The sequence below is a fragment of the Tripterygium wilfordii genome, chromosome 23 (genome assembly GCF_013401445.1).
Source record: "Tripterygium wilfordii isolate XIE 37 chromosome 23, ASM1340144v1, whole genome shotgun sequence".
In the NCBI taxonomy this organism is placed as follows: Eukaryota; Viridiplantae; Streptophyta; class Magnoliopsida; order Celastrales; family Celastraceae; genus Tripterygium; species Tripterygium wilfordii.
This window is the reverse complement of record NC_052254.1, coordinates 349,959-377,541: the sequence shown is the minus strand read 5'-3', so window position 1 is coordinate 377,541 and position 27,583 is coordinate 349,959. Positions and strand designations below refer to the sequence as shown.

Here is a 27,583-nt window from a genome sequence, read left to right as displayed (position 1 = left end):
CAGAGCGGACAATATTTTTTGATGCATAAACGCATCCACATATATCTTTATTAATTTTGTCTTCAATTATTGCTGGTGCTGCACATTTTTTGACTTAAGAGTGATATCATATAGTTCTCGTGTCAGCTATTCAACAAAATTCTGTAAGACTCTAACTAATTAACAACTCTTTTATTTTTAGTTCTCTCTTGTACTAGCTTTCTTTCTATTCAGCTCTGCTCTCCCACTATATAAGTTCAATCTTCTTCTGTGTTTTGATGTGTCTGTGTACTGAACACAGGCTAAAGATATTTACATAGACAAATAGTTTCATGGCATCCAATATGGAGAAGAGCAAGAAGGAGGAGACACCTGCTTCAACTGATGAGCCAGTCATCAAATACAGAGGAATCAAGGCCATGCCCTTTATAATTGGTTAGTTGAAGAAACATTTATGAGTTTTTTTTTTTAAAAAAAAAAACAGGTTCAATAGATGATGAATGTTTGTTTACAATATATGCAGGAAATGAGACCTTTGAGAAGCTTGGGACTGTTGGGTCATCAACAAATCTTATGGTGTATCTAACTACTGTGTTCAACATGAAGAGTGTCACAGCTGCAACTCTTATTAATGTCTTCAATGGTACCACAAACATGGCTCCATTGGTTGGAGCTTTCCTTTCTGACACTTACTTTGGACGTTATAAGTCCTTGGGGTTTGCTTCCATAGCTTCTTTCCTGGTAATAATCTTCTTCACAAATCTGCTAAACTTCAGTTCAAGAACACAAACTCAATATCTTTTCTTCTTCTTCTCTCTTCAGTGGTTCTTGATTACATAGAACTGGAAAAGTGTTTCTTTCATGACTTCAGATTACTTACAGAATTTTTTTTTCCTGTAAGGGAATGGTGATATTGGCACTAACTGCAGCAATCTCCAAACTGCACCCACCAACATGTGGAAACAATGAAAGTAGCATGTGTGTTGGTCCAACAACATGGCAAATGGCCTTTCTACTAAGTGGATTTGGTTTCCTGGTTGTTGGAGCTGGTGGCATCAGACCTTGCAATCTAGCCTTTGGTGCTGACCAATTTGATCCGGAAACCGAATCCGGCAAAAGGGGTATCGGCAGTTTCTTCAATTGGTACTACTTTACCTACACATTCGCGGTCATGGTCTCTGTGACTCTCATTGTTTATGTGCAATCAAGTGTCAGTTGGGCTATTGGGTTAGGAATTCCTGCATTCCTGATGTTCCTTTCATGTGCAATGTTCTTCTTGGGTACCAAAATCTATGTGATAGTGAAACCACAAGGGAGTCCCTTAACTAGTGTGGCACAAGTAGTTGTTTCTGCTGCTAAGAAGCAGAAATTGAAGCTACCTGAGGACCTCTTACTCAACCTCTTCAATTATATTCCAACCAAATCAATCAACTCCAGGCTTTCTCACACAAATCAGTTCCAGTTTCTCGACAAGGCTGCGATCGTTACAAATGAAGACAAAATCAACTTAGATGGTTCAGCTGCTAATCCATGGAGACTATGCAGCACTCAACAAGTAGAAGAAGTGAAATGCTTGTTGAGAATACTACCAATATGGGCATCAGCCATGATATACCATGTTGGACTAATCCAGCAGCAGACATTTGCGGTTCTCCAGTCCCTACAATCCGACAGACAACTCGGCCACACCAGCTTTGAGGTTCCTGCAGCATCATACACAGTCTTTACAATGCTAACACTAACAATTTGGATTCCAATATACGATCGGATCATTGTCCCATTCCTCCAAAAACTAACTGGAAAAGAAGGTGGATTTACTTTACTTCAAAGAATGGGGATTGGAATAGTCCTGTCAATCCTTTGTATGATTGTTTCAGCATTGGTTGAAGAAGAAAGAAGGACTACTGCTCTTACAAAACCAACTCTAGGCATTGCACCAAAAGGAGGAGCTATATCATCACTATCCAGTATGTGGTTGGTCCCTCAGCTTGCACTTGTTGGACTATCAGAGGGTTTTAATTACATAGCACAAGTTGAATTCTACTACAAACAATTCCCAGAAAACATGAGAAGCATTGCTGGGTCATTCTTCTTTTGTGGGTATGCAAGCTCAAACTATCTAAGCAGTTTCCTTGTCTCAATGGTTCATCAGCTGTCGTCGAGAAGCCGGACCGGGGGATGGTTAGCAGAGGATCTTAATAAGGGGAAATTGGACTACTTTTATTACATGATTGCTGGTATGGGTGTTGTGAATTTTGTGTATTTTCTGTTGTGTGCAAAGTGGTATAGATACAAAGGTACTGGTGATGGCTCAATTGAGATGACAAAGGATTCTGTAAAGCACATTGTGTGAAGGTATTTGACAGCAAGTGTTAGGGTACTGAAAAGTTTGTTGAAATAAAGATAAGGAGAAGGAAAACAATCAATCTTCCAAATTTCAACAAATATAGTAATGTCATTTATCTAAATTCTTCTTGAGAATATACACATTTTGAGAGAGAAAATAGCTATTCTAAATTCTCTATTTGGTACTGGATATTATTTATTAGTTAAAAAAATGGGAAATGAAATTATTTAATATTATAATCTTTTGCATAATTAATTACTTAATATTCCTTTCAATTATAAATAATTATAAATAAAATTATTTTTAATTTACTTTCTTAATTTATGTGGGTTTGATAGCGAATTTGATAGTTTTCCTTAGTTGTATGTTGACCTTTTTTTTTTAAACTCCCCCTTCTTAAGGAGTTTAGCAAATAAAAAGCCAAAAGTAAGATATTGTTTCTTGGAATTCCCATCATTATTTCATCATTTCAATCATGCATACATTCGAGATTTCTCCTTTGGGTAAATTGGGAAAACTTTGGGCCCTACTACTCAACACAGGAGGGAAAAATCACAACACATTATCAATGTGCTGATAATTGCATTCATTGAATGAGTGGATGCTACATTGATCACCAAGATCTACAGTAGTCTAGCATGGATCAGAATTATTCAACTTCACTACTTCAGTTTTTTTTTTTTTAATCAGAATGAGATCTGGCAGCAGAATTGAGAGACAAGAATGGTGATTTCAAACACAATTTCTTCCTTCCAATTCACGAAATCAGTTCATGCAACTTTATTTGCATGAAAAACCGATGTTCGAAGTTCTGTATGGAGTCAAACTACCCCCCTCCTTATTCATCCCAAAAGGGAGAGAGAGAGAGAGAGAGAGAGTGAGAGAGAGTTGAAGTTCCATATTGGCAATCAATTGTTTCCTCTGTAAAAGAATGAATAACAGCAGTTCTTATCCAGAGCACAGTAAGTATCATGAAACTAAATCCAATGAAAAAAATGCAAGGGTAGGCAATGAATACGAATGAATGTTAGTAGACACATCAATCTGGTTGCAACGAGACGAAGAGGGCATAGTCTGTTAAAACTAATGTTGTCGACAACATTCTTATGTTGTCGACAACATTCTTATGTTGTCGAAACTTACCAATCTACCAAAATTTTTCCAGAGAAAGCTCACCCTGAATTTGGCCAGGTGACCAACTTTCAGTTCTGCAAAGCTTGCAATCTGCCACACAAAGGAATCAAAGAATGTAGACAGAGATAGATCTCTCTGTCTTCCTCTCACTTTCCATTTACAGTAGCATTTCTATGGAAAGGCCAAAGATTTACCAGACGCTCAAGTACTGATGCACTCTTTGAGAAGTAGCCTGAAAATCCTGCAGGGGTTGAAGGAGGAGGAAAGTCTTCTGCTGGCATGGCAAATGGGCGTACCATCTTCTCCATTTTCTCTAGTGTAAGATACGAGCCAACTTCTTGCAGCCTTTCTGGGCCCATAATTGGAAGTGTGTGCTCTTGATGCAATGAAATTGCCTCACTGTCATTCTTCTGAACAGAAAAAGAAAGTGCATTTCTTGTTACAGAAGGATAGATTGCACATTTAAGTGCTTTGATACCCATTTTAAGCTAATTAATCAGTCTTGCTAAATATTGTTTGAATGTAATCTTGCTAACTATCATCACCCAGTTCATAACGGTTGAGAATAGGATAAAGTGATTTGGGTTTTGGGGGGTGGGGTGGGGTGGTTGGGGGTTGAAGATGTAATCGACCAAATGGACTCAAAGAATTATATTGTGATCAAATTGAGATTGATGATATCTTGCAGTGACTAAACTTTACCGCGCACACAAAAACATGCATTATATGAAGGGCTGAAGGGCATATATAATATCTATGCACCCAGGTATATTCACATCTATTGTCTATAGATTAAAGAGCCAAAAGCGATTATATGATAAAATTTCAGTCTCCCAAATTCTTTCTCAAAGACACAGTACTTCCTGTAAAGGTGTTTGAACGTAGATAAAAACACATTACCTCCAATGGAGATAAATCTGCACCACGACTGAAGGTCATCTCTATTCGGAACCTTTTCGGATCATCTAAAGCGACCTGCGCATCCAATATCAAAAAGAATATAAACATAAAATAAAACTTAATTTTGACTCAGTCTAACAATGACTCAACTTTCAGAAGAATTGAATAATTTGTGTTGTATATTCATGTTGTGAGGTTGTACATTATATAGTTACATTGAGAGCCCTAAATTAGGGAAACTAAATCAATCAAATCAACCTAATTCTAGGAAACTAAATCAAAGTAATTAAAGGGAATATTTACAACCCATAATTACAAGAAACGTAATATTCTCTCATAATTCCAACACTCCCCCTCAAGCTGGTGCGAAGAGATTGACGAGACCCAGCTTGACAAGAGATGACTTAAGTAAAGAAGGACCTATTGGTTTAGTAAACATGTCCGCAGTCTGAGCCGATGAAGGAACAAACCTAGGAGTGATAATGCCAGACCGAACTTTTTCCCGAATGAAATGGATGTCAACTTCTATATGCTTAGTTCTTTCGTGAAGAACTGAGTCGGATGATAGCATGATGGCAGACTTGTTATCACAGAATAAAGAGGACGAGTCTGTTACAGAAATACCCAATTCAGTGAGGAGAGAACGAAGCCACATGATTTCGCATGTACCTTGAGCCATAGCACGATATTCAGATTCAGCTGATGATCGAGAAACAACTGCTTGCTTCTTACTTTTCCATGAGATAAGATGATTACCCCGGAAAGTACAGAAGCCAGAGGTAGAACGCCTATCACTTATGGAACCCGCATAATCAGCATCAGTGTAGCCCGAGAGATCAGATGGTATATAGCATGAGAGACTAGATGGTGGACCTGACATCTCTCCAGAAGCATAGAATAATCCGAGACCAGGGCAAGATTTGAGATAACTGAGAATATGATAAACAGCATCCAAATGGGAAGTACGTGGAGAATGCAGCAAACGTGATATCTGGTCTTGTGTTTGTCAAATAAATAAGACGTCCCACAAGACGCTGATACATTGATGGATCTGATAAACAATCTCCTGAGTCTGGTGATAGCTTGAGGTTAGGAATCATAGGAGTAGAGGCAGGTTTACAACCAAGCATACCCGTATCCTGCAGAAGATCAAGAACATATTTCCGTTGGGATAAAAATATGCCACGGCGAGAACGAGCAACCTCAATGCCAAGAAAATATCGGAGGGGACCTAAATCCTTAGTATCAAAGGATTTTCGCAGATCATCCTTTACCTGAACAATACCTGGGGAGTCATCTCCAGTAATAAGGATATCATCAACATAGACTGAGATAATAATGCACTTGCCCTGAGACTGGCGACGAATGAAACATGTGTGATCCGAGTGACACTGAACAAACCCCATAGCAAGCACAACTTCACTGAAGCGGCCGAACCATGCCCGAGGAGACTGCTTAAGGCCATAAAGAGATTTCCGGAGACGACATACTTTTCCCGAATACTCCCCCTGGCCGTGAAAACCTGGTGGAGGATCCATGTAGATAGTTTCGGAAAGGTCCCCATTGAGGAACGCATTTTTAACATCCATCTGATGTAGAGGCCAAGAGTATGTAGCAGCAAGAGAAACAAGGAGACGAACTGTAGTAAGTTTCGCAACTGGAGCAAACGTGGCTCCAAAGTCTTTGCCGGGAATCTGAGTGAATCCTTTGGCCACAAGACGAGCCTTATAGCGATCAACCGAACCATCAGCCTGATACTTGATAGTGAACACCCACTTACAACCAACAGTGCTCTCACCAGAAGGAAGATCAACAAGGTCCCAAGTATGATTACGTTGTAGGGCATCCATCTCTGCTTCCATGGCAGAGACCCACTTAGGATTCTGGAGAGCATAGTGGACAGAGCGAGGGATCAAATCGGAGTCAAGCTTGCCAAGAAAGGTCTTATAGGAATCTGAAAAACAATGATAAGACAAATACTTGGCAATGGAATGGTCAGTACTACTTGTAAATCCAAAACGGAAAGGGGGATGACGATCACGAGTGGGGTAACGAGGAACAGAAACAGGAGAAAGGGAAGTACCTGATTCCGGAGAAGACGTTGGCGGAGGGGCAGGAGCAGACGGGCGCCGAGTATAGACCTGATCAAAGGGAACAAGAGATGGTGCACTAGGCGTAGATGATGAGTCAGGAGAAGGTGAAGGGGAGGAAGACTCGGGTAACAAAATCGGTCGTGGAGGTGATGATTGATCTGGGATGGTGAGAGAAGGCTCCACGGTCGGTTCTGATATAAGAGGGCTACCTGAGAAAAAAGGAATAGTCTCCAAAAAAGTAACATCCAAAGAGTGATAAAAGCGACGAGAAACGGGATCATAACATCGATAACCTTTAGACATGGAAGAATACCCGGTAAAAACACAGCGAATGGCTTTATCATCAAGTTTGGTACGGGAGGGACTACGATTTTGAACAAAACAGGTACAGCCAAACACACGAGGAAGAAGAGAAAACAGAGTAGTACCTGGCTGAAGGACATGAAGGGGTGTTGCACCCTGAAGTGCCCGACTCGGAGTACGATTGATAAGGTATGTGGCAGTAAGAACAGCTAAGTGCCAGAAAGTTTTGGGGACATTCATACCTCGAAGAAGACATCGAACGACAGACATGATGTGACGGTTCTTGCGTTTCGCGACACCATTTTGTTCAGGTGTGTAGGGGCACGTGAGCTGTTGAAGGATCCCATTTTGAGCAAGTTGAGTGCGAAACTCATTGGTGAGATATTCACCGCCATTGTCAGACTGAATAGCACGAACAACAGTATTGTATTGAGTTTTAACCATGTGAAGAAAATTAGTGAAATGATCAAAGACTTCAGATTTGTTTTTCATAAGATAAACCCAAGTACATCGAGTGTAGTCATCAATAAAGGTAACATAATAACGATGTTGAGAAAAAGCAGTAGTGGGAGATGGTCCCCAGACATCAGAGTGAACAAGGTCAAATGCAGTGGGAGAACGACGCATGCGAGGAATATAAGAAGTGCGTGTATGTTTGGACAATTCACAAACCTCACAGTGAAATTTAAAATTTTTGCACTCTTTATTCAAAGGCGGAAAAAGCGAACATAGATATTGAAAGTTTGCATGGCCTAGACGAGCATGCCACAAATCTACAGTAGCAAGGGAAAAAACAGAGGAAGATAAAGTAGAAGGATCTAGAACAGAGGAAGATAAAGTAGAAGGATCTAGAACCGATAGTGTGGAAGCTTGAAGACTAGACAAAGAGACATCAGATGAAGGTGGGTCACCAAAGTAGTAGAGGCCGTCATGCTCAAACCCCCTGCCAAAAATCTTCTTCGAAGTCAGGTCCTGTAAAAAACAACGGTCAGATAAGAAGACAACAGCACAATTCAGGTGTTTGGCAAGGCGACTGACAGAGAGAAGATTACATGTAAATTTAGGAACATAATAAACAGAAGGAAGAGTAATATCCGGAGACAAACGGGCACTGCCCTGACTACGAATTGGGAGAGAAGTACCATCAGCAATACAGACAGATTGGTTGATAGGAGTAACAGAAGAGGTGAAGGTGGAAAGCTCACCAGTCATGTGGTTGTTAGCCCCAGAATCCAAAATCCAAGTGGGATTCCCTGACTTACCATGGAAAGCAGTAGGAGTACCTACAGCAATAACAGCTGATGACTGTAGCTGAGCAATCTGGGACTGGAGTTGAGCAATCTGGGACTGGAGCTGGCTCAAATCTGGTGAAAGATGACTATAATCCATCTCGGCAAAAGTAAATTGCCACAGTGCAAGCCAAGAAATCGTAAAATTTTACCCAAAGTTAGGCAGTAGTCGAATCAATTCGTGAAATAATCACGACTGGCAGAGATACACCAAGACAGAGATTTGCCAAAGATAACCCAACAAAGATACTTGCAACACTCGCTAAGAGAAACTGATAGACACGCGCGACGAGAGATAGGTGCGCGCAGAGACAGATACACACAAATATGTTTGAGATAGATGTGTGCGAAAAGAGAAAGATGCGAACAGAGTCACGCTTGAGATAAAGAGCTGCCGAAGTCGATGAAAAACAAAAGAGATACGTGCTGCCAGAAAAAGCCGAGAAAACTGCTCGTGAACAGTACCGTGAACCGTCTGAATAGCACCAATGATAAAGAAAACCCTAGGCTCCGATACCAAGAAGAATTGAATAATTTGTGTTGTATATTCATGTTGTGAGGTTGTACATTATATAGTTACATTGAGAGCCCTAAATTAGGGAAACTAAATCAATCAAATCAACCTAATTCTAGGAAACTAAATCAAAGTAATTAAAGGGAATATTTACAACCCATAATTACAAGAAACGTAATATTCTCTCATAATTCCAACACTTTCATCACTGGAAAAGGGTCTATGACATCCAGTGCATCAAGCCAGTTAAGAGCCTCCAACAGCAGCATTTTTCTTTCAACCAGGGGAAAGGGAAAAGTTATATTTGTATGTCATTTTATACTTTTCAGTCGTCGATGTCTCTCAGGATTTACTTTAAAGCCTGAAAATTTATATTATTTTTTAATAGCCCTAGCCATCCCATGACCTTAATCTATTGCCTAATAAACACAATCTCCAAAAATTCCCCAAAGTTATTGTTTGTAGCCCAAGAACAGACCCTGCTGCTTAAAATAAATTTAAAAAAAAAAAAAGAAAGCTTAAAAACGAGGATCGTGAAATCTCTCCTCGTTGGATGCCCACTTGACTCTCTTAGTCTCTTATAACCAACTCGTGAACATGGTGGGGTAGAAGCATCAAGCATGACTAGTTCCACTAAGCAACCAAATTTATTCAAAAGCGGTTAAATTAAATTGAGGACTTGGGTGTTTCAAGTCAAGTAGCAGGTCTAAACCATTTCTGAAAAATAGAGGCAAAAATAATAAGCCTAAAGAATCATTGTGACTAAAGCATGCGCAAAAGCACAAATATGCTTAACTGAAGTACCTTAGATATGTTGTATCAAAAAATTTCCTACCTCAGTGTTTTCAAACATCCTCAACACGATATGGCTCATGTAGTCAAGCTCCTTCGTTTTGTGCAAACGCTCCAAAGCATTATAACAAACGAGGCTATCTTCTCCTTGAAGAGATTCATCCAGGTTACAGTATCGAAGAACATTCATGAGAGAGTGGATATGTGACTCCTGTCATTAAAATGTATCACTGAATTTAATAGACCATATATCCTAAAGAGCAAAAGGTGATGATCTGCTATTTCGAATGTCAAATAACTAACACTTCCACATATCACAAAGGCGGGTAAAGCACAAAAAAAAAAAAAACACTCTGCCAAAATAACTAGGAAAAGAAAATTCAAAATAGTAATTTACAAAATGACATATTGTTCTTTTGTTGCTTCAATATAGAGCGAAAAAAGTCATTCAGAGAACTTGAAGGATGAGATGTCAGAAATCTTTTGATGACTAATGGCAAAAGTAGAAACCAGTATTTCCTTCCTCCACCATTCAGGCAGTCAGAAATTATTATTTTTGAATCATCTATGTATGAATATGTGGAACACCACATAAGTAAACAGCAGATTGGAATTTAAAAGACATGGAAATCCACAAAAATATCATCATATTAAAGCAAATGAATTTTTTTTTTCCGTGAATGGGGGGAACATGCTAATTTCAACAATGAAGTTTCTTGGAATGCCATTTTCATTAGCGAAGTCAGAATCAAGAGTTGAAGGAATAAATAAGTTCTTTGCAACAATACATGAGCATGAGCCAAATCATAGAAGACAATAAAAAGAAATCGAGAGGAGGCATCATAAAGTTCAGCATTACTATCTGTTCTCCCCATGGCTGAAAAAAGATGCAACTTTCGTCGGAACAAGGTTGCAAACAAACTTCCATCTAAAGCATCCTTTATTGCTTGGGAGGTGTTTCAATCTCCGAAAGCATGAATTATTTGAAGGAAAGTGACAATACTTATGCAAAGAAACATTTTACTCTGCAATGCAAGTGGATTGGAAAACTTCGGGGAATTCTCTGACGGGACAGATAGGGCAGTCGGCTATACAGAAATGAAACCTTGTGGGGCAACTATAACAAGCAGATATTAGAAAAAGATATATCATCCATTCCTGTATCTATTTCCTGGTGCACACACATACACAGCAGTGATAGATACAAATTGGAAAGCCAACGAGTCTCCTCAATATCATATATATATATATATATATATATATATATATATATATATATATATATATATATATATATATATATATATATAGAGAGAGAGAGAGAGAGAGAGAGAGAGAGAGTGGCAAGAAGGCCTTTTGTTCTTACTGATGTAAAGTAAAGGCGTGTCCGCACATGGCGCTCAGGTGTCTTGACATTTGCATACCTGATAGAAAATGAGAAAACTTTGTGATCACCAAAATAGATGCTGTGGAATGAGAGGAAATTAAATTGTTTGAATTATCACTTTGGATCCAAACGATATTTGGTCTCTTTGTCATCATCATCCTCCTGATCCATTGATACATCACTTGTTGTGCTATTTCTCCTCGTGTCTTCAGTCTTGATGAGAATCTTTGATTGTTTATCTGTATCTTCTTTCTCAGTTTTGGAGGGTTCTGAATGTTGCTCTTGATTACCTTTCAACTCAGCAACACTAATGGCTTCTTCACGAGTGTTCCTCAGATCAATCAATATTTTACCCAATAAACGTCGAGCAATCTGAATAGAGGTAACATCATATTTTTAAAAAGTAATATTATATTATCTGTAGCCACAGATAGCTACAAAAGGTAGAAAAAATCACAGAAAAACAAAAAATGGAGGCACAGGTGAAACCCAAAATCCTTGAATAGGCAAAAAATATCTCACATGATTTTAAGAGTTCCATGCTGATTATCCAGGTCATTTGACCAGTCTTGTGATCTTTGGTTAGTCAACAGCAAAGTTCATGGGGTTGTTGCTTAACTGCATAAGCTTCTTTGAAGTAATAAAATAAATGATCCACCCACGAAATAATATCGAATTTAGACGGTATTAGAACATTCCAACCTCAATTATTGAATCTCAAGCATCTAAATTTTAGTTTATGTCTCGTTACCTCCTTTCAATAGTTAACTACTGCATTACCATATAATTCACCATAAAGTGTATTAGTACCTATTGCTTCTGTTTACTTGTATAAAATTTTAAAGGAAGGGCCAAATGAATCTAATCTTCACAGCTTTTTGCTGGACCATTGAGGGATAAAGGTTTAAACATCAAATATCGCACCATTACCCGTAGTGTCATAGATGTGTAAAGCATCTCCAGTATGCAAACTTATCCTCATGATTTTTGTTTCACCCAGAACATGTAGTAAAATACTGTAAATTTTCAGAATTGTCCCATCATATTATAGAGAACACCTGCATGGGCAGAACGAACAGAAGGCTACATTTTGAACAGTTGATAGTTCTGAATGAAGCCAGCACAAAAATCAATTTTATTGAGATCTTTATGTTGGGTTTTAGAGGGGAGAGTACAAAGAGAGTTTGAGAGGAGGAGATAACTCTAGAAACACACATGTCTCTCTTGTCTATATATTTTCAACACAGTGCATAAAAACATATATATATATATATATATATATATATATATATATACACACAGAAATTCTCCTATGTGGACCAAAAGTGTGAACCAAGTTTGTGGACTTGTTTTTCAACCATAGATGTGGTGGGTCCCATAATAAATGTGTGGCCCCCACTTATGTTGTGGTTTATTACAACCATTAGATTTTGGTCCACAAACTTGATCCACACTTTTTGGTCCACATAGGAGAATTCCTGTATATATATATATATATACACATACATGAATTCTCCTATGTGGACCAACTTTGCGGACCAAAATCCAATGGTTGTAATAAAGCACAACATAAGTAGGGGCCTCACATTTACTATGGGACCCACCACATCTATAGTTGAAAAACAAGTCCACAAAGTTGGTCCACATAGGAGAATTTCTTATATATAAATATATATATAAACAATACAACACATGCTCTTGACTTTTTCTAATCTAAGAGCCTTCTAGACTAAGCTAGATAAAGGCACATACAACACTTCTTTCACACGTGACATACACAACACATGGACACACATTTGACACATGCACACACATATGAAGCACACGTGTACTCCAACACTCCCCCTTGCTGCATATGTGTGCAAATCTGTAGTCTAAGCTGGATACACCTCCAACCACAACAGTCTCCTCACACACGCCCAAACACAATTACGGGTCTCTCATTAGACACACCACTTCTTTCACACGTGACATACACAACACATGGACACACATTTGACACATGCACACACATATGAAGCACACGTGTACTCCCATCACTTTACAAGAACTTGCAAGCATGTGACTGATCCAGCTACAAAAACTCATAAATAATTTCTGCTTTCAACAAGCATCACATATCCCGTGTTCTGATGTCTAACACTTTACTGTTAAATAAAGGATAGCAGATAAAAAGAACTTTTTTTTAAAATTCAATATGGGGAGAATAAGAGCAAAGAGTTCACCTTTGAGCCAATCTTCAGCTTCTGCATAGGATTGATTCCATACTCATTTGGTATGACACCATCTGCGAGTAACTGCAATCAAGATATGCATACCACTCAATCTAATTCCAATGATTACCAAGCTAACCAATTTGAGATGCATACCCTAAAGGCATAGCTTTGTAAAATTGGAGCAGTTCCACTCATCTATTTACACTTGATATACTTTCACTAGAATAGAAGTCATAGCAGTACATTCACTTTGTACCTGCGCAACTTTGAAGAGCTCATCCAAATCTTCTAGATTAAGGTGTGCATTGTGCAAGAGATCATATCTGCCAGAAGATACATTGTCACTCAAATAGATAAGCTGCATCTTATTATAAAAATGCTCCATCTTGATTGTTTGAATAAGTAGTCGTCAATGGATGTAATCTAATATCTGAATATGGAAAAACAGATCAACATTGCAACTTTCCTCATCTAATACCAAGTCTATGAATGATGCTTAAACAGAGGAAAGTCAATTAACTCCTTTCTATCATTACATTTTCCTATTCTCTACCTCTTTTCTTTTATTGAAATACTCCCACATTTTAGACATACTACAAAACTCAATTATTCACCACTGAAAAAATAGCACGGTCTTTGTTCGAATGTTCTATGCTGAAAGAAAATAGTACTTTTTCCCAAAAAAATCTGTTCCCAGCATATGGTGGGACATGTTATACTTACTTGCACGAGTCATAAACATCTGGAATCTGTGTTATATCGAATCGGCTGCAGGAAAACACATTCAACAATCATTTCTCTTTCAACTAAAATGTTTCTTTTTTTGAATGGAATATTCTAAAATGTTGCATGGAAAAACTTTTACGTAGTATAATATAAAGTCAAAACCACAAATATTTTCTTTGAAACAAAAATATACCAGACGCAGCCAAACCCAACCAAATTCAGATAAAAATGGTAAGCACTTACTCTTTGCGCTCATTATACAAGTCTCTTTCAAGTTTTCTCCAGCGAGCAAACATCAAAAGAAATCCCTCACTGCCACAGGGTAATCCAGCAGCGATGCGATCAACATCAATATTAATTTTACCCAGGGCTTTTGCTTGGTCATATGGAAGAATCACACCGTAGGAGCTTGTCTCCATAAGTTCCTCATCTTCATCCATGGCTAGTAGTCTTACTTGTTCGGTGACCTTCTTAGTCAATTTTACCTATTCACAAGAGAAGTAAAGAAACAAACATTTAAAAGGAAATTTCAGTACATCTGACAACAAGAAATTGATTTTGACATTTAAAAAATTCCAAAAAATAAATTGCGTTCAAGTCAACAGTGGTAAGAATCGCTCCTCATAAGAATAACTTAACAGATATGTCCATGAAGAGAACATGTTTGCATTTTTAATATGGTGAGATTTCTATCATTTCTTCTTAGCCATTTACATTTGTCTTGAAAATGCAAATACCAATTTCAGCAAAAGTTCAGAAGCATTATTAGGCAGTCCAGCTCCATCAGTCATCCACGGGAACTCTGATGATCCATTGCCATTACTCATCTTGGTACCAGAGGTTATAATCTCATTCAGCCTAGCCTGCAAACATTCATTTGAAAGAAACCGAAAGGGAAATCCCGCAATGTTCAGCATATATTGCAAAAAAATCCAAAACGAAATAATCAAATATGCTACACAATTCTAACAGTTCTGGATGCTTGGCATAATCAGTGCTTTCAAAGGAAAATGTTAGTCTGAACTGGTTTTAGTACTCATGTAAAATAGAAAATCCGCAGAAGGCAACAAAATTTTGAACGTCAATTACTTATATATAATTATAAAACGAATTGGTAACAAGTATCCAATAAAGTTAATCCTTTCAACAAATGACCCCAACACCACAATATCACCGAATAACAAACTTATTAAGGCAAGCGGAAACTGCGATTAAACCAACGTTTAATAAAGCAAACAAACAACATAGAAAACACCCTCAAAGTTTTGATTAATTTCTTCAACGCAAAATATAACGAGCCCTAGGGGCTGATAAATTCCTAATGAAATAAAAAAAAATGCAAAAATCGTGAAGTTACGAAAAATGTCCCTAAAACCCTAAAAGACCATTTGAGGCCCTAAATAGTGGAAATAAACAAAAATAGGGTGGGGCCAATGGCATAGCAGCTAGTCTTGACAACCACGTTGAAACGAGTCTATCGCGCAATTCTAACAACATGAATTTTTGATCCTACTAGCCGGTTTGCTTGTAATTAAGTTGCCATTAGTCCTACATCAGTTATTAATACACAATCATGTGAGGGATAAAGGATGAACCTTGGCTTCTTCCATCTCAATGCTGGCATTGTCTAGTCCATCCAACATGGAAGAATCCTTGCTAACAAGGGAAACCTTGAACCAGGTGATTCAATCAGTCATAAATTCAAAGTGCACAGAATGAAAGCATGTAAAGAAAATGCTAGATACCAGTATTGGCGTTAGCTGCCCTTCCAGATCAAGGAGGCCCTTGGCAAATGCAGCTGCAGACATCTATTAACATATACCGCATAAATAGTAAAAGTGTACAACTCTAATGATGCCAAAGTCAAGGACAAATGATAAAATATTTGATACCGCAGTCCATAAGACAAAGGAGACACCCACAGGAGATTGAAAAAACAAAACTAAAAGCCTATACTATTGCTTGAATGCATAAGCCAAAAAACTATACCTGGACACGACCTTCATCAGAGCTATAGATTTTGAGATCATGACGATATGTGCTATGAAGGCGGAGCAGGCCTGTACCTTCACCTGTAGTTTTATAAGATTTCACATCACATAATGAATTGTAAGGATTGGATACAAAAATTCAGACAGTATGATTAACCTAAAAGTACTTTTCTACACAGTAAATGACATAACAGCAGAAACTACCCAAAAACAATATGTTTCCCATTAAATATACAAGCATAACGGTCATATGAAAAACAAACCTAAAAGAAAGAGAAAAACAAACCTAGATCAAACCTAGAAGTTAAACTAAATAAATATCCATTATCTTCACCTGGATACATATTATTCCGGAAATATCTACCCAGCTCTTCTGCCTGCAGAGAAATGAAGAAAGAGAAAAACAATTAATTTTCTTGAAAACAAGATCAATAATTAGATAATACCACTAATAATGATTTCACATGAATGCAATTTTCAGAATAAACCTGTTTCTACATATAGAGCAGCACTGAAATGCCTGCTGCTCTCTGCATGTACCTCAAGTCAATGTTTTCTATTTTTTTTAAAACAATTCGATTTTTCTAACAGGATCTCTATAGTCTCTACCCTTTTACTTCAAATTAGGAATGGAGGTGATGCAGATTTCTAATTCTACAGATCAACTTGATCGTTCTCTACCAATTATTTTTGTCCTCTCTCTCTCTCTCTCACTCTCATCTGCATGCAGGGATAAACACAAAGCCAGACTCATCTGCATACAGGGATAAACACAAAGCCAGACTGATTGCTCTGAAAAGAATAAAAGTGTGGATTACATGAAGCAGGGTGAAATTGGACAAGCATTTTCTGACCACTCTCTTGTTAGAAAATATATAACTACCAAATAAAGAGGTTGCGTTTGATAAAAAACAGAAGATGAATAAATCAAATGCGCACACAGTGACACTTGATACCTCAGAACCAACGGAAAACAAAAATGAAAAGAAGTCAAGAAAAAAAGGTCTTTACATCATGACGTTTACGGTTGGTAAGTGATTTTGAAAGCAGGCTTGTGTGAACGTGAGAGAGGTAGAGAGAGGATGGGCGATGATTGGTTAAAGAGGAGAGGAGGAGGAAAAACGAAGAACGTAACAAGATTACAAATTAATCCTCATCTAAACAGTTCTGCGGAAGGAAATTGATGGGGGGAAATGTCAAAAGGAAAACGCTTATGAACTTAAATATTAATCAGCAGAACCTGCTTTCGGCCAGCATGTGTAAGAACACCACCATATTTAAGAACCATCAGTGCTTCGACAGGCCGATCTTCCTCACCTTCACCATTACTTTTTGGAACTTTAACCCACTTTAAGGGCTTTAGTTGAACCTTCCTATAAATACCAGAGAAGTGTCCCCCCTAGATAACAATCCATCAGACAAAATCAGCATATGATGGATAGGAGAAACCACTTAAAATATCATATAAAAAACACAGCAAGGTCAAAACTGCAAGTCTTTTGAATTTTTTATAAATTAAAAAAAAAAAAAAAACTAGTGCAGTCTTACTGGAAAAGTACTTCAGCATGCCTCAGCCCTAGTTTAAAATAGATTTTAAACCATGATAATTATATAACCACTCCAATAGCCTACTATGAGCAGGTGGTTAAAAGTGACATGACACTAAGCTTCCTCTTTTAGGAGGAGGAAATTCATCCAGCTTGAGTTTCACTTCAAGTACAAAAACAACGTGCTGGAAAAGTGGAAATTGCCATATATATGCAGTCAAATATCAATGATAATGGTGCTAGCTCTCATATACTGTTTAAGTCCAGGACCATGAGAGTTAAATCTACAAAACAAGTGAATAAATATTGTTGGCACAATTATTGTATAACATAACTTCAAGAGAAATAGGATGACCTCTTCAAGCACTGCTTTAACTTGACGTAGCTTCTCAGCATGCTCAATATCTTCTGCCTCGCTGTCACTTTCAGGACCTGGTCTATATGGTTTAAATAAAAACATCCTTAAATCAGAATCATAACTATAGTCTTAACATACTATTTATTTATGCATTATCCATATTCCATTCTTACATTCAGCATCATCATTAGAATAAAAAACTAAACATACCATAAACACCTGATATTGGGTTTTTCCAGAAAAGATTCATTTGTCCCTTTTACTATTGATATTTCTCCTTATAAATGATCTACAATCTCACTCTCTTTTACACATATAGCGCCAGCTAACTACAATAAGATCCCTCTTTCCTAACCATTATAAAATTAATCAAATTTCCAAGTAAAAATTAAATATAAAATATTGAGACACCGTATGTGATAAGGATGGCTACCCAAAACCAACCAACCAAATCCGTATGGAGATTAGTATACAGATGATTTACCAACAAATCTCTCTCTCTCTCTACCCCTGCCCTTCTTTTCCATTTCTTTCTTTCCAAAGTCTAGAGAAGAATTAGATGCGTACATTATAAAAGCATCAACCTATTACAAAGTAAAAGTAATAACAGTAAAGTGATACCTTGTACGAGGTACAAGAATTCGTGTAGCGTCTAGCAGATCTTGCAACTGAACAGCACTCTTAAGTTTTGTCTGCAAACAAGAGAATTAAAATGCCAATGAACAAGCGGCTATCATGCAAACAGAGAAATGTGAAAACAAAAAAAATATTACCTCGGCTCTGGGCCTCCCCCCATTGTACTTTAACATCAAGTTAAGCAGCTTTTCCTCAGTAACCTTTAACTTCACCTTCTGTTTCGGAGTTCTATCACCACTGCCACATAAAGAGTCCTAAGAAGGGAATGGGACAATAACACAAATCAAAGTAAAATATTAGGGTCTCTAGTAAAACATACTGACGAATAATTGCAATCACACAGCGTAACTCCTCAGATTGCCCAAATGTGCCAATGATCCCACTTCCTTGACGAGTTAATCCCTCAGAAGGCTGAATTGGTTCATTGACTTTCCATGGTAAAGTTGGTGGGATTGCTGAAGAAAGATGAGGAGCTTTTGCATCTAAAAGCATCTTCCTCAACACGCAAGCAGCATCATCATAATATCTGTGTTACGAAACAGGAAAAACAAAACCAATTTTCATAAGGAAGAAATGCAGGAGTACTGCAATGCTGAAAACTTTGGAAATAGTCCGAAAATGGATAAGCCTCGACCAATCATCTTACAGCATAAGTAAAAAAGAAGACATTGGAAGAAAAATAGCATATAGCTATGATTCTCAAGTAATATTCTCACATCTTCAACAAAAGAAATAAAGAGAATGAAGTCATGAACTCATTTGAATTGATGACTGAATTTGTTGAAGTCCCCCTAGAGAATTTTAGAAAATATTTGGTTGAATCAGCCAGATCGAGGGCCACCTTCAACAACCCAACTGTATAGCCCTAACCAATTAAAGATGATGCATCAAGAAATTATATTAAATATGCTCAACATGGGTTTTATAGCAAACCACAAGGCTTCCCACCATCATTGAAATTTACAAGCACAAAGCCTGTTTACTTGATTTTGGCATACAAAGCAAAGTAACGAGTAAATATGTAGATATTTCAACTAAAAGATAGATACCCTCAACTAATTAAATATAACAAAATTTAATCCACTAGTTGAAATCAAAAAGTAAATGCACTTTTTCTATTAGAAAGAAAGAAGATTACCTGAGGAGAACATAATATTTTAGATACATAGGTTAAGAAGTCAAAACCTTAAGCTGCAGCTCATTAAACCTAGTGTGTAAGCTGGGAACTAAGTTTTATTACATTGTTGTTGCTTTACTTTTCCTACCTCCTTTCTGAGGGGGGAGACTTGAAATGAATTTTACAAGTTTGAGACCATTGCAAAATAAACACATCAATCAAATATCAAACTACCAATATTTAAGGACCAACACGCTCCATGGAAAAAAAAAAAGGACTTAAGAAACAGTACTTGTGAGAGTTTTTCACGAAACTCCATCCATTCACATCACAAACATATGAGCGTCCCTCACAACGCAGTAGATCAAATCCACAAACCTGACAGGAAAAAAGTTATACATCCAGAAGCAAATTAAAGAGAACATAATTAGAGTGCATATAGATCTATACATGTATCTTCACGTAACTATATATAAGAAGAATCTCCATGTAAATGACAATGAACTAGCTGTTAGTAATACTCTCATTGCTAAAAAATAAGAAATGCTATAATTGGTTGGCTGGACTAAACCACATAAGAAGTTTTATCCACCACACATCAATATGTGAAGATTAAGATACTTACAATAAATTATTCACGAAAATCATTTAAAAATTTTATAACCCCCAAACCATTTACACCTTAATGACCGAAAGGCTTGATCAATACGAACTTTAAAGAATATGGGAATATATTTGTAAAGACAATTACTGTGTCCGAAAATTCATGCAGTAATTGATTGTTAAGCCAGTTTGTCTCATAAACCCGAAAAGGCGATATCACAGTTGGACAACAGGAAATTAAACGAGCTCAAGGCAGTTCTGGAAACTTATTATTTACATTATAAATCAGCATACACAAATATACAACAAAAGCAGTGAAAATCGAAGTAAATCAATAGCTATCCCAGTGTAAGCAGAGTCACAAATCAACTATGGTAGATAATAACTTGTTTCAAAATCAGAACAAATTACTTAAATTATGCAATTGGATTCAGATGACATACCGCTTGCCGAAAAGAAATGCAAACCTCTCTTGCCATCTGCTTTTCGTTAGGCGTAAGTAAGACAGGATACCTCACCTGTTAACAGAATAACCCCAAAATAAAATTTGTGGCAAATTTTAGAATCATGGGCTAACCCAAAATGCTAATATATTATATAAACCAATAGGATGTGTCTTGTTGCTTTCTTTATAACACCAACAGATGGTTCTTCAATGGACTCTAATCTATCATTTTTGTCTATCAACTAACTAGATCATTTATATTCATTTTCAGAACATTTTTTGCAAGTTTCCCTACCTGCAAAAGTCAAAAAGCTTCTTTTGCCCATTGTAGAGCCTCTAACTAACAATTAAGAGGGAAAAAAATCCAAGTCATAACTTCAAATTTTGTTATTAAAAATGGATGTTTGTAATATGCAATCATGTGGCAGATTCTTGGAAACTACTTTGCATCATATGAACAACGACAAGAAACCTTGGTAAACTAACCAAACTTAAATGATTACTACATGCAGACAACTTAAATTTATAGAAAAGGAAGAAAAGAAGGGCAGCATCTTGGTTTTCTTTTCTAAATTTCAGTTTAGTTACATTTACCAACTCTCTCTCTTGCCCTTGTCCCCCTCTTCTAGCATCTTCAGCAAGCCCCACAGTTCTTCCTTGTGCATGAACGTCCAAGCCATCTACATTAGCGTCGTACTACATGGTTTATTCTATTTATTACTTTTCTATTTGTTTGCCATATTGAAGCCGAGCATGCTCCTTGTGTTCACTCTTGAGCTAAATGCAATTCCTCTTGTTGAACTCAAGTCAACCACTTTTCCAACAACAGAATCACCTCAATCAGGCATTGTTTTATCGCTCCAGTTCGGTAGCTTTTATTTATTTATTTATATTAAAAAAGCATTAAGGGGTCCCACCCAGGTACAAAGCGATATAGCTAATCGATAATAGATATCAAATCCTTGAAATCAAATAAAGAAGATCCACCAAAAAAAAAAACCAATCATTACTAAGTCAAGTATATAGAGTTAAGAGTATATAAGCATCAATCCTTCACCACAATGAAAGTGCTTTCTTATCCTCCGAAGACCCACAAGTTACTCTCTTTCCAAACAATCCAGAAGATGGCAAGGGGAATAATGGAGAACTAGAGATAGACTTTCTGTCCTTAGTGTTCTGGGTCCTCAAAGTTCATCCTCGAAAGAATTTCCAACCACCAGCTGATTCCTATGATCTTGATAGAAATCTTCCTAGGACTACTAACCCATGAGTAATGCAGAAGAAAACGTCTAATTCTACGGACAATTTACTTAACACTGGATACAATTCACATTTTAACAAGGTTTGAAGTAAATTCCCTACGAGTATTATGCACACAAAGTAAAAACTAACTGCAATTGAAGTATTAAGCTGTGTGAGAACTAGAAACTAAGATAAGGCTAAGAAGGTTCGCAAGTTGGACTCACTTCCTTTCCGTCAAGATTTCTCATAACAACGCCATCAACAACAGGAGACTTTCTCGCCTCTGCGTGTGCATAGTCAGGACCAACTGTGTATACCTAGAATTATTTGGCAAAAGCCTCAACTGATAATTCATAAAATAAAGGCAATATAACTAAACAAATGTAATGGAATCAAATAAAGCATGAAGATGTGATAGGATAGGAGAGCCACAACAGCATATTTTAGGTATGATACAAAACCGACACATGTTACTGACTAGCACACACTCTACTAAAGTTAGTTTTTAATGGTTTAAAAGGTTAAACAAATCCAGCACACAAACTACCTAAGTGGAGGTGAGTTTTGATAGAGACAAGATGTACACAACCTTAACACTGCTGCAGAGTGGCCATTTGCATGATTTGAAGCTATGACCCAAAGGTTTCAATGAAAGACATAAAAAAGGGAGTACAAAGAGGTCCAGTCTGGAGAAAATAAATCATGGATTGTGATTTGATCCACAGGCTGAACCTGCATTTCAGTTTTTCTACAGGCTCTCTCAAAGGTAAATTCCATCAACAAAGGCCGATGAAAAATTATAAAGTCAAACAGCACCTATAGTTAACCATCAAATGAAAAAGGGAAAGCAAAGCACAACAAAAGCAAACAAGAGAATTTTCAAATATTTTGGAAGGAAAGATAAATGGAATTTTATCTATTTAGAAAGTTAAAGAGCAATAAACACATTTGGAAGGCAATATAAACGCCGAAATACACAACCTTGACATCTGTTCCTCCAGTTGGCATAAACTCCTCATATATGTAAGACCGGTCACGTCTCACTCTTCTAACCTCGGGATGAAACTCACTTGACCGGTTCCCAACCTAAAATAAGAAATCAAGGTACCATGTAAAATTATTAAAGGATTTTTCCTCTTCCAATTCATAGTTCATGACTTGTGCTCTTCGATTGAGAGAGCTCCATAAGCATATGGCTAAGAAACCTCAGGTTTTAAAGAAAAGGCAGCCAAATTTGTCCCATGCTAAAAAAGAAATGAAGACAGTTCATGTTCCACTTGATAAAATGGAAACAATCTAAGTGCAGATAAAGGCATCACAACACCCCTGAACATATAAAAGCATCACAACACCCCTGAACATATTTCTAGGCATGTTGAGATGTAAAGATTACATTTCACGCACTGACTAAACTTGAGTTGAAAAGTCTAAGCTTGGCACATCAAATTCCCAAAACTGCTTAAAAGAGATTAAGATCAACATTCTTTCAAAAAACCAGAAGCAAGTAATCAAATAAATATCTGGTTTGGAAAGGTACAGTTTGCATTTGGAAGAACAATGAATCAACCTAGACCAACTTGATTTAGATTTCTCAAGTTCTTTTGACAGAAGAATTGCATATTCACATAAGTCCTATGGGCAGCTGCATATTTACATATCAAATAGGTATAGAAGACTTTGAAATAAAACAAATACAAAGTTGTTGTAAATATTTTTACCTTTCTAAACAGCTCCTTCATTCCTCCACCAGCAGAGCTAGGGTAATATATCATGATATTATGATCATCCCCTTCACATAAACACCGCAGAAATTATTACTGATGTGCAAACATGCAAATGTTAAAAGTAGGAAACATAACAACTGAGAATCAGGCGAACGTGTTAAGAAGATCGAAGAGACTATTGTTCAAACCAACATTCACAACAAAGCAAACAAAATCTGTTCACTGAAAGCTTCCAAGAGGAAGATGAAAGGAATACGAGATGCAGAAGAAATACGCACCAAACTATATGTCGAGTAAATTTTACTAATAATTTGATGAGGCACAGAGGAGAAATCATATTGGTATTATAATGATCACACTCACCATGAACAGGCTTTTCAACGAACGGCTTCCAAAAACGATTACCGTGAACCTCAACAAAATCTTCTTCCTCAACAAAATAATCCAGCTCTTGATAGGGCATTTCCCTATTCACAATGGCAAATCTTGGAGCGGGGATTCCGTCCATTTCAAGACGCTTCAATTTGCAAAATCAAGACATTAGTCTCTAACATTTGAATGCAATGATGATGTAATTTCAGTTAAATATGTATATACACGCATGCACCAATACATAAACACGTCGATAAATATGTATAATTCATCTGCAATTAAGCTCATTCAGGGAAAGCTGAAAAGATTTAAAATTCATCTGCTATTAAGCTCATTCAGGGAAAGCTGAAAAGATTTAAAGCATCTTTTTAGTCTTCCTTCAGGAAATTTCAACCTACTGAAAGAGAAGCATTAATTACCAATGGCCCAGCATTTGCTCTCAATTTATACAAAAAAATCAGTGCTTAAATATATGATGACAAGCTATTTTGAGTATTTACTACAAATATTAATATTGTTACGACATAACATGAAAGCATCACAAAATCATCTAAAACCTAGAAGATGGAAGTCCAGAATGCATACCTCATATACCTTCCTTCGGTCATGAAGAAGGTGCTGTGGCTCTAATTCATTTACCAAAAAGGGCCTGGATCACAGATCATGAATGATGAAACAAATTAGGAGGAACTTCTTATCCAACTTATGAAGTAAGTACCAACCGCAGTTCTCCAATATATCTAGGAGTGTAAATTATCATGCATTTTAAACGAATAATTAGAAACAAATTTATTTATTTTGATGTGACAATAGATGCCCTTAGAAATAATTATAACTAATTTATTGGATTTAGAGCAAATATAACTGAATTAAAAAAGTAAGGACTCACTTCCTTAAAGCAGCATATGCCTCGGCCTTTTCAAGGGGATAGCCCGAGGAGTGGAATGCAATCAAGCAATCGCATATGGGCCAGCTGAAATAAGCAAATGCTACAATTAGTATCACCAAACAAAGACAAATTAATTTTGAAATTTCCAAGGACGGATGCCCTTAACCTCAATTCAAGAGTCACCAAACTAAAAGCAACCATACAATCGCTAGCTGTTCAAATGCAATTTGTCAAAGAAGTCTCATACATCCCATGCACCTATGCAGGTGGTTCCCCAACATAAGTCATGAGATAATGTCCTCCTCAAATTATCTCCACCTGCAGTGGAATCCTTTTTAATACAGAATATTCTTTAGTGCGTACAGGATTGTAAATATGCAGTACCATGCACGCTGTCATATCATTTACTCAATGGAGACAAAAAGTGATAAAAAGGACAAAAATCCTCCAATCAAGAATCTATTACTTAGAACAAATCAATTCCATAAAAATAGGAAAAGAACAATTCAAAAGAGAAAAAAAGACACAATAAATTAAAAGAACAAGAATCTTTCACTCTCATCACTTTCATGGAGAATATTCTTAATAGTGAAATGCATCATCTGCTATTGTAATTGTGTAAGGCCTCAATCTTGTCTTTAAATGATTACCCGTGGTATATATTATGGAACCATCATCTTAGGTAATCAAATATATGAGTCTACTGCCTTAAATATCAAGAAAAAGTGAAAAAGAAGAACAAGAAGAAGATTAATATAAACCATTACCAATTATATACATTAGATATACATTATTTTAAGATTTAATCTGTTAAATTACCTCTCTATGGGATCTTCAATAATAACCTTGTCTCCAAAATGTATAATCTACGACAATTGAAAATAAGACAAAGATGCCGTTAGAAAGAACAGACCATCACCACCAACACAATAAAGCCCCTACCTTCTTCAGTCTCTCACAGTATCCAAGCATCACTAGTAGTTCAGTCAGTGCCTTAAATTGTATAATAGATATTCAAGGAGCTACAAAGACAAACACCAACTCAAAATTAACATAAAAATATTAAACGAGAGGCACCATTGGCGTACCTCAAATTCACCGAATGCATGTAATCTGTCAAGTATCTGTCCCATTGGTGCGGAAAACACCTGAGTTCAATTCAAAAGATCCGTTAGTTCATATAACAAAATAAAAAACAAAGCCACCAAAATCATGGTATTCTCAATCGAAAGCCGAAAACGAGAAAGAACCTCTAAGCAACGTTTCACCTTCTTTTCCATAACACAGACCCCAACCCTTATCTTCTTGCCATTACCCCCTCCCTCCTCCCCCATCGCCATCTCTCTGTTTATACCCGTCTGTTTTCTCTCTCTCTCTCTCTGTATCTATCAATCAATCTCAAACCGAACAACACAGAATCTCCAATCTCAGTTTGCTGCACAAATCGGATACAAAATCACAAACGCATTAGACATTCACACTCAAAGGCGACGCGCTGCATACCTACAATGTACGTAGACGTGATTTCGTAGAAGAAGAAGAAGCAAAACCAAAACCAGCGAAAATTGACTAAAACCTGCTGAAGAAGCGTACTCACGCGGATAACAGGAAAGCGGTGCTCACGAGAAAGAAAAGGAAGAGAGAAGATTAAAAATATCGGGGATTCTGGAATATGCAGAATCGGAAAAAGCGCCTTTTGTTACCGTTTAGCGTATTTTTCCTTCCCTGAATGGGAGGACGCGCAAAGCCGTTGGGGTTTAAAAGCTTTTTTCGCTTTTTTGGAAACATTTTTGTTGCTGCTGTCTCTGTCATTGTCTAACGTTTTATAATTCGGTATTTTAAAAAAGGGAGAAGTATTGATTTGGCCCATGAACTTTCAAAAGTGAGCTAATTAAGCCCCTTAATTTATTTTCATATCAAAGAAACCCTCTTACTTTGGGTAGTGGATCACATTAGTCCTTCCGTCCCATTTTCCGTTACAACATGCTGACAATACTAATAACACTTTGCTGTCTAACAATACTAATAAGTTGAGAGAAAATGGGACAGAAGAGCTAATGTGGTCTACTGTCCAAAGTAGAAGGGCTGCTTTGACACGAAAATAAGTTGAGAGGCTTAGTTGGCTCATTTTCAAAAGAACATGGGCCAAATCGTTACTTCTCTCTTTAAAAAATAAATTAAAAGTGCAGATTTGTTAATCACGCATTGGGATTTTGCAAATTAGATAGGTCCGGGACCACATATGAGACTCGATATTGGCCCAAGTCTAATATGTCTCTACGAAAGAGGTGGTTGAATTGACAATGGATTGAATTAAACATATATATGATCAAAATTCGATTCTAATGAAAAACATATTTCTTTCTTTCTCAGTGGTATTTCATTGACTATTAGTCAACCATCCAAATTTGACAAGCATGACGGAGTTGATGAGTTGGAACATGTCTCTATCATTGTCTCGAGTTTTATGGTACGGTATTAAAAAAGAAAAAGAAAAAGAAATTAAATGTGCAGATTTGTTAATCAGGCACTGGAATTTTGCAAATTAGGTCGGTCTGGGAGTGGGACCATATTCGAGATCCAATATTGACCCAAGTCTAGTATGGTTGCTTTGACATTCCAAGTTGTTATAATTTATAATTAGCCACTATTGACTTTGGTTTTTTACCATATTTTTCTTTTTTTTTGATTTTCAACACAAGCAGATATAAGTTAGACTACAACACACTACCCAGGAGTATTTCATCCCAGGCAAAAAAGTGTGTGGTAGAGAGAACTTTTATACTACTTACGAGGGACACACACAACCGATGTGGGAGTATTTCCGTGGTAACACGGTTACTGCAACCAGCATCACACACACACACACACACACCACACATGCAAAGCCCAATGTGGGCCAATCATTTTTTTGATTTTCAACACAAGCAGATATAAGTTAGACTACAACACACTACCTAGGAGTATTTCATCCCAGGC

General features: G+C 37.0%; 2 protein-coding genes across 9 annotated transcripts; one reads left to right on the top strand and one right to left on the bottom strand.

The window, feature by feature from the left end:
* The first annotated feature begins 124 nt into the window (after nt 1-124).
* LOC119992852 (protein NRT1/ PTR FAMILY 2.9-like) lies at nt 125-2,442 on the top strand. The gene is made up of 4 exons (XM_038839647.1): nt 125-143; nt 281-414; nt 503-720; nt 881-2,442. The coding sequence occupies exons 2-4, from the start codon at nt 312-314 to the stop codon at nt 2,330-2,332; spliced, it is 1,773 nt and encodes a 590-aa protein (XP_038695575.1). The 5' UTR covers nt 125-143; nt 281-311; the 3' UTR covers nt 2,333-2,442.
* A 456-nt stretch (nt 2,443-2,898) lies between these two features.
* Nucleotides 2,899-26,338, bottom strand: LOC119992851 (inositol hexakisphosphate and diphosphoinositol-pentakisphosphate kinase VIP1-like). 8 transcript variants are annotated; one of them, XM_038839639.1, is made up of 31 exons: nt 26,202-26,338; nt 25,855-26,039; nt 25,693-25,752; nt 25,424-25,470; nt 24,605-24,688; nt 24,301-24,364; nt 23,707-23,860; nt 23,338-23,408; nt 22,601-22,705; nt 21,844-21,936; nt 20,376-20,450; nt 19,622-19,707; nt 18,532-18,738; nt 18,350-18,449; nt 18,198-18,268; nt 17,574-17,655; nt 16,912-17,070; nt 16,006-16,048; nt 15,670-15,752; nt 15,426-15,488; nt 15,276-15,350; nt 14,418-14,543; nt 13,924-14,165; nt 13,678-13,722; nt 13,211-13,277; nt 12,964-13,035; nt 10,857-11,110; nt 10,718-10,775; nt 9,395-9,562; nt 4,361-4,435; nt 2,899-3,870 (listed from the first exon to the last, which is right to left on the bottom strand). In XM_038839639.1, the coding sequence occupies exons 2-31, from the start codon at nt 25,942-25,944 to the stop codon at nt 3,607-3,609; spliced, it is 3,183 nt and encodes a 1,060-aa protein (XP_038695567.1). In that variant the 5' UTR covers nt 25,945-26,039; nt 26,202-26,338; the 3' UTR covers nt 2,899-3,606. The 8 variants fall into 8 exon arrangements, with proteins under 8 accessions (XP_038695567.1, XP_038695566.1, XP_038695570.1 ...); XM_038839638.1 differs by having other exon boundaries at nt 26,181-26,335; XM_038839642.1 differs by having other exon boundaries at nt 2,899-3,867; nt 26,181-26,335.
* Between the last annotated feature and the right edge of the window lie 1,245 nt (nt 26,339-27,583).

Excerpts from the sequence above, each read along its gene's own strand:
- LOC119992852 (XM_038839647.1), top strand. The coding sequence starts at position 312 with ATGGCATCCAATATGGAGAAGAGCAAGAAGGAGGAGACACCTGCTTCA. Across the intron at positions 415-502 it reads GGCCATGCCCTTTATAATTG|GAAATGAGACCTTTGAGAAG; the intron begins GTTAGTTGAAGA and ends CAATATATGCAG. Across the intron at positions 721-880 it reads CTTCCATAGCTTCTTTCCTG|GGAATGGTGATATTGGCACT; the intron begins GTAATAATCTTC and ends TTTTCCTGTAAG.
- LOC119992851 (XM_038839639.1), bottom strand. The coding sequence starts at position 25,944 with ATGGCGATGGGGGAGGAGGGAGGGGGTAATGGCAAGAAGATAAGGGTT. Across the intron at positions 17,656-18,197 it reads ATTCTTGTACCTCGTACAAG|ACCAGGTCCTGAAAGTGACA; the intron begins GTATCACTTTAC and ends TAAACCATATAG. Across the intron at positions 14,166-14,417 it reads CTGAACTTTTGCTGAAATTG|GTAAAATTGACTAAGAAGGT; the intron begins GTATTTGCATTT and ends TCTTGTGAATAG.